Source organism: Streptopelia decaocto (assembly GCF_964273445.1).
Source record: "Streptopelia decaocto genome assembly, chromosome: 6".
Taxonomy (NCBI): domain Eukaryota; kingdom Metazoa; phylum Chordata; class Aves; order Columbiformes; family Columbidae; genus Streptopelia; species Streptopelia decaocto.
In genome coordinates this window covers 26,170,224-26,183,322 of record NC_138660.1, presented here as the reverse complement: position 1 = coordinate 26,183,322, position 13,099 = coordinate 26,170,224, and the positions used below count along the sequence as shown (strand labels likewise).

General features: G+C 43.8%; 1 protein-coding gene across 2 annotated transcripts in view; it reads right to left on the bottom strand.

Moving 5' to 3' along the window:
- RYK (receptor like tyrosine kinase) overlaps positions 1 to 13,099 on the bottom strand; it is a 55,002-nt gene that overhangs the window by 20,956 nt on the left and 20,947 nt on the right. The window contains exons 7-9 of one of the 2 annotated variants that reach the window (XM_082055865.1): positions 8,956 to 9,056; positions 6,365 to 6,499; positions 3,877 to 3,963 (exon numbers count right to left, since the gene is read on the bottom strand). In XM_082055865.1, coding sequence (XP_081911991.1) covers positions 3,877 to 3,963; positions 6,365 to 6,499; positions 8,956 to 9,056 — 323 coding nt within the window. The remainder of the gene's footprint in view (positions 1 to 3,876; positions 3,964 to 6,364; positions 6,500 to 8,955; positions 9,057 to 13,099) is intronic. The other variant, XM_082055866.1, reaches the window with a different exon arrangement.

Below are 13,099 nucleotides of genomic sequence, written 5' to 3'. Positions count from 1 at the left end.
TGGTCCTGCCCTGCTCCTGCATTTGTGCCAAAGCAGCAGCATGTGTGTGGTCACAGAATGAACGAGATCAAGGAAAAAAAGTCTGGTTGAGAGAGAATTTTTAGCAGTTTTTTGGGGCTTTTTTTCCAAGCAGATCAAATTCCCAACTTATTACATGACCCCGCTGCACCCACAGCCATCACAGCCAGGGTATAAAGATGAAGCTGCTTAATATTAGCCCTGCAAATGAACTTCTCTAAGGAGAACGGGGGATGTTCATACTTATTTTCCTAGCAACGTTCTGCTGCCCAAACCAGACGAGTATCAGCAAAAATCCCTTACAAACTCTGCCCATATAGATCCTTTTTAAAGCTGAGAAATCCTCTACAGACAACAATTATGTGAATATTATTACTCCCTCAAGACCACGCTCCCGCTCAGCACAGCTGCGAAGGGAAGGGCCGGAGAAATCAAGATGTGCACAAAGACGAGAGAGAAACGTGGCTCTAAGAGCCCGTTTTGGTAAAGCAATTTGATAAGCGCTGACGGGAGGCAGCTAAATTAAGATCTGTTCTCACCAGTGTTGTCATTTAATCTGATGTTATAAAAAGCCAGCGTGCCTGAGCTGTGCAGATGGCAAACTGCCCCAGCTCACAACAATTTTGGGGCTCACAAGAACGTTTGTTGACTCTAAAACAGGGCAGAGAAACACCAAATAACTACATGAATAGGATCCCAGGTTAAGGTGACAATACTGAACAATGTTCCAGGATGTGTGAGAAGTCTATTGGAAACTATATCAGATAAAACCAAAATAATAGAACTGTTTGGCGGGGAGGGGCAACAGAACAGGGCAGAATTCAGGAAATGTTCCCAAAATGCCAGAAAGAACTGAGGATGCTCCTTTACTTCTTGCTGGAAGTCACTACAAGAAAACACTCTCCTTCTTTACAAGACAACCAGTATTTTGTTACAGCTGTGACTGCTTCAGTAGACACAGTTCTAGCTACCAGCACCCTGCTAAATGATATTAACAGCTACCAACACCCTGCCAAGGGGCAGCACATCTCCTTTTCAGAGGTCATCTCCAGGCTCAATGGGGAGGAAAAGTGCTACAGAATGGAAGTGTTACCATCCCAGCGGCGCTCCTGGAGAAACAATGGAAGTATTTTGTGACTGCGAGAGTAAGTATTGCTCAGAATGGAGGAATGAGCAGGAAAAGGGGCAGCAACAAGTCCTCCCTGCGTGAATCCCACCAGCAGAAACACGAGCGTTTGTCGCAGAGCACAGGGCAAGCTCTGCTGGCTGACTCGGTGCTGAGACAGGTTTACTCACAGGTTACTCTGCCCACAAAGCACTACTAAACTGCCAGTACTCACCCCACGAAGGGACATTATAGCTCAGGCGTAACAGGGTTTGTCAGGCAGGACAGGAGGCTAATCACAGAATCCCAGAATGTCAGGGTTTGGAAGGGCCCTGGAAAGCTCATCCAGTGCAATCCCCCCATGGAGCAGGAACACCCAGATGAGGTTACACAGGAAGGTGTCCAGGCAGGTTGGAATGTCTGCAGAGAAGGAGACTCCACAACCTCCCTGGGCAGCCTGGGCCAGGCTCTGCCACCCTCACCCCAAACAAGTTTCTTCTCCTATTTAAGTGGAACCTCCTGTGTTCCAGTTTGCACCCATTGCCCCTTGTCCTGTCACTGGTTGTCACCCAGAAAAGCCTGGCTCCATCCTCTTGACACTCCCCCTTTCCATATTGATCCCCAGGAATGAGTCACCCCTCAGTCTCCTCTTGTCCAGCTCCAGAGCCCCAGCTCCCTCAGCCTTTCCTCACACGGGAGATGCTCCACTCCCTTCAGCATCTTGGTGGCTGCGCTGGACTCTCTCCAGCAGTTCCCTGTCCTGCTGGAACTGAGGGGCCACAACTGGACACAAGATTCCAGGTGTGGTCTCCCCAGGGCAGAGCAGAGGGGCAGGAGAACCTCTCTGACCTACTGACCACCCCCTTCTAACCCACCCCAGGTACCACTGGCCTTCCTGGCTACAAGGGCCCAGTGCTGGCTCATGGTCACCCTGCTGTCCCCAGGACCCCCAGCTCCCTTTCCCCTACACTGCTCTCCAACAGGTCATCCCCCAGCTTACACTGGAACCTGGGGCTGTTCCTGCTCAGAGTACTCACAGCTGGTACGTGGCTCACAGTACCGACAACCTAAATGAATTTATTGCATCCATTCTGTCACCTCAGCCAAGAGCCAGCCCTTCTTACCCATCCAGGATCTCACTCCTCCATCCCGCTCTAAAAGTGACCTACTTTGTGCAGGATGACCTTTCACAATTCCTAAAAACGTACTGGCCATCCTTATGGCACTGCTAATGACGTTTGAAGCAGTTTGTAATTCATCTTCATCACCTTACAAGATAACCCACAACCTCTCCTGATCTGCTGTTCCATCTCTCCCCACGTTCTCATTGCCCTTCATTCCTTCTCCACCGTTTGGCACATTTCCCTCACGTATCACAGCTCAACCCCATGCTTCCAGGCCTTACAAATGCTATCCAACTTGATTATTTTCTCCATACAATCCAAATTAAACATACGCTGCTCCTCTAAAGGAAAAACATCACTGTCTCAATTTGAAGAGCACAAAAACACAAGTCTAAAAGCAAAGAAGTGTTACCGTTGTATTAACTAGAGCTCGGCTTCTTTGCCTGGAGCATTTCAAAGTAAAATCTGGTGTGGAGTGACCGTTTGGCTCCACATAGGATGTGTATTCCCATAGTGCGTTCTGTTAGAATACAACTGAGCAGAAATCTGTGCATCCAAATCACAGGGAACAACTTAAAGTTTCGTAACTTTCGTAACAAGTTTTAAATTATTATCATTATTATTATTATTATTATTATTACCACAAGCCTCTGATTGTGAGAGAAACAAACCAAGACTAATAGAAGGTGGTTTTCTTAAAGCAATATGTTTTTCTTAAAAATGGCACAGAATAAATGGGGAGCGGAAAGATTCAACAACAAAATTTAGCAGCTTCACCAATTCCCACCTTCCTCTTGACAATTAGTACCTTTAACAATTTCTAGCCAGGCAACTGAAATTTAAAACAAGTTGAAATTCTCATAGAAGCCTAATTTTTTCTTTTTTTAAGAAAGAATTAAAGTTGCAAAACAATAAACCAAAGGCAATAATACACCCAATGAAATGACAAAAGCAACTGGTGAAGCAGCTACCGTACAGGGAATTCAGCAAAACTGTTGTGAGCTACTAGAGAACTCTTCCAATGATGTGTAGAGGAAGGAATATGTGTCGGATATATTTAATACATATGTAATACAGTTTTCACCTACACTTACCTTGTTGTTTCTTAAATCTACCTGTCACGATTTAGATCACTCCAGCAACATATTTCTTGACTAAAGATGCTATATTGGTATAAATTAAGCTCTAAATGATAACTCCTGTGCTTCAGCAGCAAAGTTTAAGGATGGCAGAAACTACCGCCTATCTTTTGTACAGCCACACATAAAAGACTTTTAAGACGCATTGCAGGTGCCTTTTCCAGCAATCTGAAGGAGCAAAGGCTGTGGATGGAAAGAACAATGATATGTGTGGGGAAAACAACAAATATTATTTTTACTTTGGAGGATAATAAGCAGAAGTATTCGAGACGCAACAACTGACGGCACTGGTGGAGAACACACACATTTTTCTTCCATATAAGATTTCTGTTCTCTCCAGCTGAAGGCAGCATCCAGCTTGCTTTGGATTTTACACAATAGCCATTTGCATGTTTGGGGGAGGAGGAGTTTGTTTTAAAGGGATTTGATATGCTCAGCATGTAAAACAATCCAAACTTGACATAAAAAACCCCTCTTCATGTAAACGTACCTTTAACAGTTTTGACAAAAACTTGTTTCTCTTTACTGGGGTCTTTTTCTTCTATTAGAATCCCATGGAAAATGCGCCCAAATGTGCCTATGAAGAGAACATACAAATTGTAAGTATGTGGTAAAAATATGTGGATAACAGATAGTAAATTCTGTTAAAGTTAAGAAAACACCACCTTAAAATGATTCAGCCACAGCAGAGCATTAGGAACAAAGTCCCAAATGCCCTACTAAGTCATTAATAACTCTCCAGCACTGAGTCCAATTCTGGATTCAGAACCATATACAGTAAATTCTGACAACTTAGATAACGCAGGAGGCCAAGCGTGAGAGTGAACTAATGATAACAGCAGAATGCAGCCAATTGAAGTATCAATACTGATGACGGGTTTATTTGTGGCAGTTCAACTGTCTGCACTCAAAACTCCAGCTCTGTCCTTTTCTCATCCACAGGTCCACAATCCTCCAGTCCAAATATTTCTCAGAAACAAAACTTTTTGGGAGATATTCGCAGGGAAATACTGGTTTCAGCCAACCCGTATACATGGAACAGTTTGGGGAAAACAAATACTATTGCATCATTCAAATGTTTCACCTCAGCTGGAATGTGTTGGGGTTTTTTTTCTAGTCTCTTCAACGTTTTTCCATTCCCAAAATTCAAATGATCTTCGAACTGTAATCTCGTTAAGAAATTATTTAACTAGAGACTTCAGGCAACGTAAATATATAGTATGAGTTATTTAATAGCAAACTTGAAGACATCCTAAGAGTGCCTTAAATACATAATTACCCCTGAAGAGATTCCAAATGGACACAAAAGGAAAATTTTTCACTATGAGAACAACCAGCCATCGGAGTAATCTCCCCAGGGTAGCGGTGGATTCCCCAACATTAAGCGCTTTTAAGCCGGACAGGCTGCTGGGCCAGCTTATCTAGACTGGGCTTTGGCCAAGAAAGGTTGGACTAGATAATCCTTGAGGTCCCTTCCAACCTGGGATTCTGTGCTTCTGTGGTATTTCCAATATATGGGTATATTTAAGAGTCCAAAGGAAGACAGCATCTTGTACTGAAACATGTTATAGTATCAAGATACCTATTTTTAAATGAAATTATTTTAAAGCAATAAATATCTAGACATAGTGAGACTCGAACACAGCACGCCTGTATGACCCACGGTTCTGCTGGGGGATTTTTCATGGGGTTATTTTTGGTGTTTCATTGGTTTGCATTTCTTGAGCCTCGCTCTCCTCCGGGCTTTTCGCAGATTACGCTGTTTGCATCCCAATTAATCACCTGAAAATTGTACAGCTTACCACTTACCATTAACACCTGTTCCATTTGCTAAAGCGTAGCTATTCCATTAGACACTTCATTTTTTGTGTTACACCCAGTACAATATGAGCTCTACACAGGTTCAGAACCAGGTGCTGCACAAGCCCAGCAATACAAAAATCCCTACAGATCCCTCTGCTTTGCATTTCCCAACTGGTTACACCACAGCAAGGCCACAATCTCCTAAATCATTGAAATGTCAAAGTAGGCTACGTTATGGAAGCTATTTTATGCAAATAGTTTATTATTCACTTCTTCCCCTCTGAAGATCATCAGTTCTGAGATGACAGAGGCTCAACTCTGCTACAGTCCCGGACTAAAATTGACGACATTGTCAGGATGTGTCTCTAGTCCTCTGATTAACTTTTGAAGGTTTTAACGGACACAAATACCAACTGGAAGCTGAAAAGCAGGATCCCAGTATTAACTGGGTCCGCACCTACACTGGAGCTGAGCATAAAGATCCCTCTTTGGAGATGCAGAGACACAATTGTAGCAGTTCCAATTCCAAAGGATGAGCATCTCACATTTCTGGCTTTGGAAAGTTTGATTTCTCAAGGGGCTCAGGGAACACAGACTTGAAGTTGCAGCGGTAAAGACTAACAACAAAAAACCCCTAAGTATTTCAGTCTATTTCCAATTAATGCTGTGCACGAACACTTCCAAATTGAACATTAAACAAGACAAAAGAATCAGGTAATCTCTGAATTTTTCCCAGAGCTATAAATGTATCTGCTGATTAGGTTTCAAATCAGAATCTATTAAATTGAGACGACGAGTTTAGACGACTGAGATCTTTGTGGACTTTATTTATTGTTAAGAGAAGCTCTCCTGCAGTTACAAAAGCGAGTTACTTTGCCACCCAACGGATGACCTCATTCCTCAGCCATCTAACCCTTACCTTTATTTAAAGGACCAGATTATTAAGACAGACAAGCTGAATGATTTACTGAGCACCATTAGTCGCTGCCCTGTTCTAATGAATTCCGCAAACTTCTTCCCTCACACCCCAAACGCAAACATCATTCATCATTCGTCTCCTCCACCAAAGTTACAAAGATCAGAAATGTCATCTATGGTTAATTTAAAAAAAAAAATCTAGTGATAAAATATATACATTTATACACAGCATGTTGTAGTCTGAGTGCTGTAAATACCTTCTTGGAGCACGTCTTTGAGAGTTATCCTCTCCCTGGAGATGGCAATGTCCTTCACTTTAGCTTTTGCTTCCATCAGAGTGACACTTTTAAGATCATTCTTCTCTATCCGTAACGTAGGGTAACCTGAGGAGCCAGCAGAGCCAAACAAACCAATATAAATACCCTTACAACGAGAACACGAGCGCATTGCTTCACCTCAGCACCACCTACAGGTATAAAGCCAGGCAAGCAGCACAGACTTAAACAGATTACAGGTTAATCTTAAAAAGCTTAACATATTAAACAACACATACAAGAGAAGTCATGTGAATACAATAATCTGCAGGGAAAAAAAAAAAAAAAAAAAATCAGACAGGAATGCTATATAGTGTCATACAATCGAGTCTCATTATTAACACCGAGTAAATAAAACTCCTCCTTGCGTATTAAAGGTGATTAACACGACGTTGCACTTCCCTGACGACCAGGAAATAAAGATCCCGAGCAGAGACTTGTTGGAGCGAATAAAGATGCTTTATCCAGCAGGACTAACCAAAACGACCAGTGCCCTCTTCTGGCACTTCTAGATACACTAATACAGCTGGAAATGCCCAAATAGTTTTGTACAAGTTTACAAAGTGTTAGAGAAATCCTGGGAATTACTTGGATTTTTTTTTTTAATGTCAATGTTACTGAAACTGTGAATCGACCACTTCATCCTATAAATATGACAGTCTAGATGAGCCACTTTGAGCTCTCCCTGCTAAATAAGTGAGCTGTATGGCAATGGTTTTACTACTCACAGGTCAGTGGATGAGCCCAGTTTAAGCTAAATGATTAATATTAAGCTTGAATAGATGCATACCAAATGTAACAGATTATTTAGCGATATAAGGTTGTGTGATTTTCAATATACTCTTTGCTTCGTGTTACTCACTAAGCTGGATTTGCTAGAATTTTAAGCTGTAAAGTTCTGCTCATATGTACCAAAAGCAATTACAAACTACACCGAACACAAGATTCGGGACAGATCCTCCTCTCCCCTCTTGACAGATGCTCATTAATGAGTTTCCAGGGGTCATATTTAAATAAACCAAACAGTGTCACTTAAGAGGCACAACCTAAAAACCTGAGGTTGACAGGACATCGATAGGAGAATATTTGGGATAAGAGATGGAAAAGAAAAAGGCTGTGGAGGGACTTTGGGTGGCAAGAAGGAAAAGCAGCTCAAGAATTAGTCACATGCTAAAACCTCTTCCCAACTTGGTGGAATTTTTGTAATATGTTTATAGGGAATTTGTTTTTATTTTGAAATCAATGCTTCTACTAGATACATTTTAAAGTCAGCTTTTTGCAAGGGAAAGATGAACTCAAATGACAAAAGAAATCCCTTTTCTTTTAGGGACATATGGTACAATTTAGAAGAAAGACAAAACTTGCTCGAAGTTGCAGCAGCTCAGTGTCAGATGAACATTTGCTTCCACACGTGTGGTGAAAACAGGAAAACACACCACACTGGTGCAGCACTCACTGGTGAATTGGGATGGGCAGCATCACTACTATGTGCAAAATGGGAGAGACCTCAGGGTCTTATTAATTGCTAAAAAAAAAAAATGAAGGCATTAATCATTATTTTATCTAGCTCTAAATAAAGGATTTCTATTGACATTTTTACTCGTTAGACTGCTGAACTCTTTGGGCAATTAATACAAAATGATTGAGCATCACAGAAGAAGAAAAATCACTGGTGGCAGGAGAGGAAAACAGGAGCCATTTAATTTGCATTTTCTGAAAAGTGCCTGGGCGCTATTTCAGCCTAAAACCCATCACTCTACAAACAAAGTGAGGTTTTGGCTGGTTTAGCTCCTTGAATCATCTTGCAGCACAAGGGGAAAGGGTCAGGGTCAGCCTGGTGAGATGGAACTGCCAAAAAACTGCAAATAGAGTGTGTTCCTTCCCTGGAGTGACACTCTATGGGACAAGTGTCATTTTAGGACTGTATAAATGCAACTACTCCTACATTTATACCGCCCTAAAATTACATTTGGCCCTTTGAAGGCAACCACAAGGTTCATGCGGCCCCGGTGAAAATGTGTTTGCTCTACAGGATATCCCTCCACTAGAGAAGACAGACAATAATTGGAGGAGTAAACATTCCGTGGGTAATCCATACCTTCAGTAATTACAGAATTAACACTGAACATAGCTAGGGTATAGTCTAGAAAACACTGCTACCCTTCGCTTCACTCACTGCTCTCTGAAGTATTTAATACCCTTTCAAGCAAAGCTGCGAACAAAGAGAAATAACGAATGTATCGTGCTCGTAAAGCTTTTATCTCATTCGTTCCCTTCACAGGTTGAAAAGGTGAATGGGCCAAAGTCCTGCCACCAAATCCTGTGTGCGCGAGGGTCTGTAACTAGATGAGCACTTACTGGTCACCGGTGTGACGAGGGTCTGTAACTAGATGAGCACTTACTGGTTACCGGTGTGACGAGGGTCTGTAACTAGATGAGCACTTACTGGTTACCGGTGTGACGAGGGTCTGTAACTAGATGAGCACTTACTGGTTACCGGTGTGACGAAGGTCTGTAACTAGATGAACACTTACTGGTTACCGGTGTGGCGTTGTTCGGCGTGTCCGCTCGCAGGTACTGTGTGGTCTGCGTGGAAGGTTGGGACAGACCCTGGGAGCTGCTGCTGTCACTGACGCTGTTTGAAAACAGAAACGGACACGAGTGTGACTGCTCACCACTGTAATAAATTCAAAATTAACACCTCGAAGTTAAAACCAGAAGATTTTCCAGGCTGGGCTTGGAAAGGATGGCGTTTTTTTTTTTTAAAGTCGCGCATTATTTCAGGTAACTCAAAAAAACTTGGCCCTCCTGTCCTTTGCACCTAACGACTCCCTCCTACTTGTTTGGCAGAATCTGCTCTACTTTCCAGTACTTTTTCCCAATTTTGAAAGAACAAAGTGACAACTCACTTATTGCAAGAACCACCCTATGACACCAGAAACAACAGATTATATTCCAGAGAAGACTCATATGAATTTGCTTTCTGGTGCCAGCATCCCACCAAGAATCAATGCTGACTACAAACATTTGGCAGCAGCAGCCTGAGTGCAGCCCTAACAACATGCAAAGCTTAATTAGCTTTTCCAGCCGGTGATCTCTTGCTTGCTCTGGCCACGCCAGCTACTCGTTCTACCTGCTGCCCTTTAGCTCCTGTGCCACAACAAATATTGAAAAGACATTCCTGAGTCCACTGTTGCAAACAGTTGTTTGCCCTGTACCTGTTCTGCTTGGTCATTCCTCTCTCTGAGGATGATTATTGCCCCTTCCAGAGCCACCTAAAATGTGCATTTGAGATATTTTCTTGAGGTACAAGGACCATGTGCTATCCAAGAGACAGGCAAACCACAGCTTAAACCGCAGCAGGGTGTTTTCTGTCTTATGCTCATAGATAAAAATCCTACAAAAAGAGTTGTTGTAGCTGTAAGGGTCTACAGGCAAAGAAGTTTCTCCTCATGTTCTGATGGAGCCTCTTGTGTTTCAGTCTGTGCCCGTTGCCCCTCACCCTGGCGTTGGGCACCACTGAACAGAGTCTGGTCCATCCTCTGGCACCCACCCTGAGATATTGATCCATTGATCAGATCCCTCTCAGCTTCTCTTCTCCAGCTCAACAGCCCCAGCTCTCTCAGTGTCTCCTCAGCACAAAGATGCTCCAGACCCCTCGGCATCTTTGTGTCCCTGTGCTGGACTCTCTCCAGTAATTCCTTGTCCTTCTTAAACTGGGGAACCCAGAACTGGACACAACTCCAGATGTGGCCTCATCCAGGCAGAGCAGAGAGGGAGGAACAACCTCCAGCTTCTCTCAAACTGCTGGTCACACTTTTCTTAATGCACCCCAGGTACTGTTGGCTTCTTGGCCACAAGGGCACATTGGTGGCTCATGGTCACCCTGTTGTCCCCCAGAACTCCCAGGTCCTTCTCTGCAGAGCTGCTTTCCAGCAGGTCCCCCCAACCTGTACTGGTGCCTATGGTTGCTCCTCCCCAGGTGCAGGACCCTGCACTTGCCCTGGTTGCACTTCATCAGGTTCTTCTCTGCCCAGTGCAGCCTGTCCAGGTCTCTGGATGGCAGCGCAGCCTCTGGGGTGTCAGCCCTTCCTCCCAGTTTGGTGCCAGCAGCAAACGGGCTGAGGGTGCAACTCCAGGTCATTGATGAACAGGTTGAACAGGACCAGACCCAGCGCTGAGCCCTGGGGAACCCACTAACCACAGACCTTATCCAGACTGCCCCATTGATCACAACCCTCTGAGCTCTGCCATCCAGCCACTTCACGATCCATCTCACTGCTCATTCCTCGCCCACATTTCCCGATATACACACAACATCCTCCCCTTTTTTTGAACCTTAGAAGCTTTTCCACTTCTGCTGACTGTATTGGGAGAACAAAGAGGAGATTGTTTGGGGGTATACTCTGTCTTGCCAAATAATCAAGGTTCCATCTGCTTCTTGGGCTCCTGTTGAGCACTGACCAAACAGTGCCAGCCACCCCTGTCAGATTTACAGACCCAGTTTGTGATGCCCTCAAGGACTGCTGTTAGTTTTGAAGCAAAACTTCCTTTAAAAAAAAGAAGATGGGCAAGTCAACTCTTCCCCATTATCCCACAATCCCAGCTGCACCTACTGCGTTTTTTCTTTAAAACAGGAAGAAATTAGAAAACTAATTCTCACAACACAACCATCAGGCTTACTGATCTATAGCTGGCCTCGATCTCTCTGGAAACCTTTTGTAAAGTTATTCTATTAAAGTATCCTTAGTGTCTTCCAGGTGCAGGGTTCCAGCACAGTTTTTAGCACAAGGATAAAAGCTACTGTTAGTGGTCAAACTACTCAACTTTAACTTCTTTTATAGGTTTTGAATGAATATTCTCTGGTGACCGTGTTGCTTCACTGCTTCACTGCTCATTTTAACTGTTTGCACTAGTGCATCTACAAGCTGCTTCAATAGGATCCGCTCTCCAGCGAGATCCCTGGAAAGACGCGTCCTGGCACGGCCGCTGCATTAAAAACCGATGCAGAACTTGCATTTTGTTCTCCTGCTATGGCTGGAAACTCCTTTTGTAACTCGATCACCTCCCAGCCCCGTAGATTTCTGCGGCTCGCTTCCTGCTGCAGCCTGAAAAAGGAATTATTCTCTTTATGCCCGTTGTGAGTTTGAACAACTCCCTTTTGGGTTGGCCTCACTCTGGTTTTTAGGTTTCACTTGCTCATGTTTATGAGTTTTCTCACTTCAATACTACGTCAGCTTAACAACCCCCATTTAACAACCCCCATTATCCCACTGTTGAGCCACGCCAACTTTCTTTGGCACTTTTTCAAGTGCCTTTGATAGGAGGTATGCGAGCGCTTGCTCTGAACTTTCAAGGCGATGTTCTCAAATAGTCCACGTGCAGCCTGTAAACTCAGCTGTCTGGTTTCAGCTTCCACTTTTTTATTTAGTGCTGGGGTTTGAAATTAAGAGCACCAGCAGTGAGGTTTGCAGCCTCTGTTGCTTCTGGGAGGTCATTAACTCTAATGACATTATCATCTTCCATTCAGAACCCTTTTACAGTGAGATTTTGAGCTTGTTTTGTAAAACTAACTCAAAAGGTGTTTCTTTGCTTATGAGGTCCTTAACTGGTGACTACACCAAGCCATCACTAATCATAGGTAACGCTAGCGCGGAACATTGAGGATAAATTACGACCCTGAACCGATTTCTCAACCAAACACTGGAATATCACCTCACAGTCTCTTTGCTGCCCGTTCAGAAAACAAAACTCCACAAATCCCAATTTTCAGGTGAATTTTGCCCCTTTTACACCTTTGCTATGACACTAGTTGACCACAGGAGCCCACTCAGGGTTTTGTCAGGTCAGGCACCTTTGGGCTCACAAAACAAGTCACCAGAGAGCTCTCTAAAGAACTAAACCCCACTATCTGCACAAACTTCACTGAAATTACCTGAAGCCAAATTCTTTAACACCTGCAAACCACAGAGTATTAAGATTAGATGAATTTTCAGCTTGTATCTCCACAGAAATCGAGTACAACGGAGTGGATGAAAGGACGTTTGATCACAGCGCTAGGCTGAGACGGCCTCAAAAACTCTGAGATGACACTATCCACACACTCTATGAATGGAATAATGCTTTTCCTTTCGGAAGCAACACGAGCTGCACGTCCTTTAATGCCTCCTATTGATTAAAAACCCTCAGTGGACACGAACTGAAGAAAGCTAAGAAGTCATGTGGTTAGATAATGAGGCGCTGAGAAGCCATCACTACTTACACAGACACCTCCCAAAAACCAAGTGATCTGGGGACGCCAAAGGAGTAAAGGGCCACAAACAAAACAGGTGAATGGACAGAAGGCAGATGAAAAGACAAAGCCACTCTGCAGGCAGGAACAGAAAGTGTTGGAGATCTCCTTTCAGTGGGGTGACCACCCACAAACCCCACTGTTTGCCACACTATTTTGTTTCAAAACAGCCTCGGTCCACCTGCTTTTCCAGCCTCCCTTCTGCCCCGGTGTTTAATCCCGGCTCAGTTAAGCACGCTGCCCTTGGTTCACATTAAAGTCCTTCTCATGTGCATGTGCCTGTTGGGTTTATCTGGATTGAAACCATTTGGGAGAGCAGCACGTTTTCCACTTTCTAACCAGCCAGTTGCAACCCCAACGTTTTACCCTAAGGCCGAAGTGCTAAA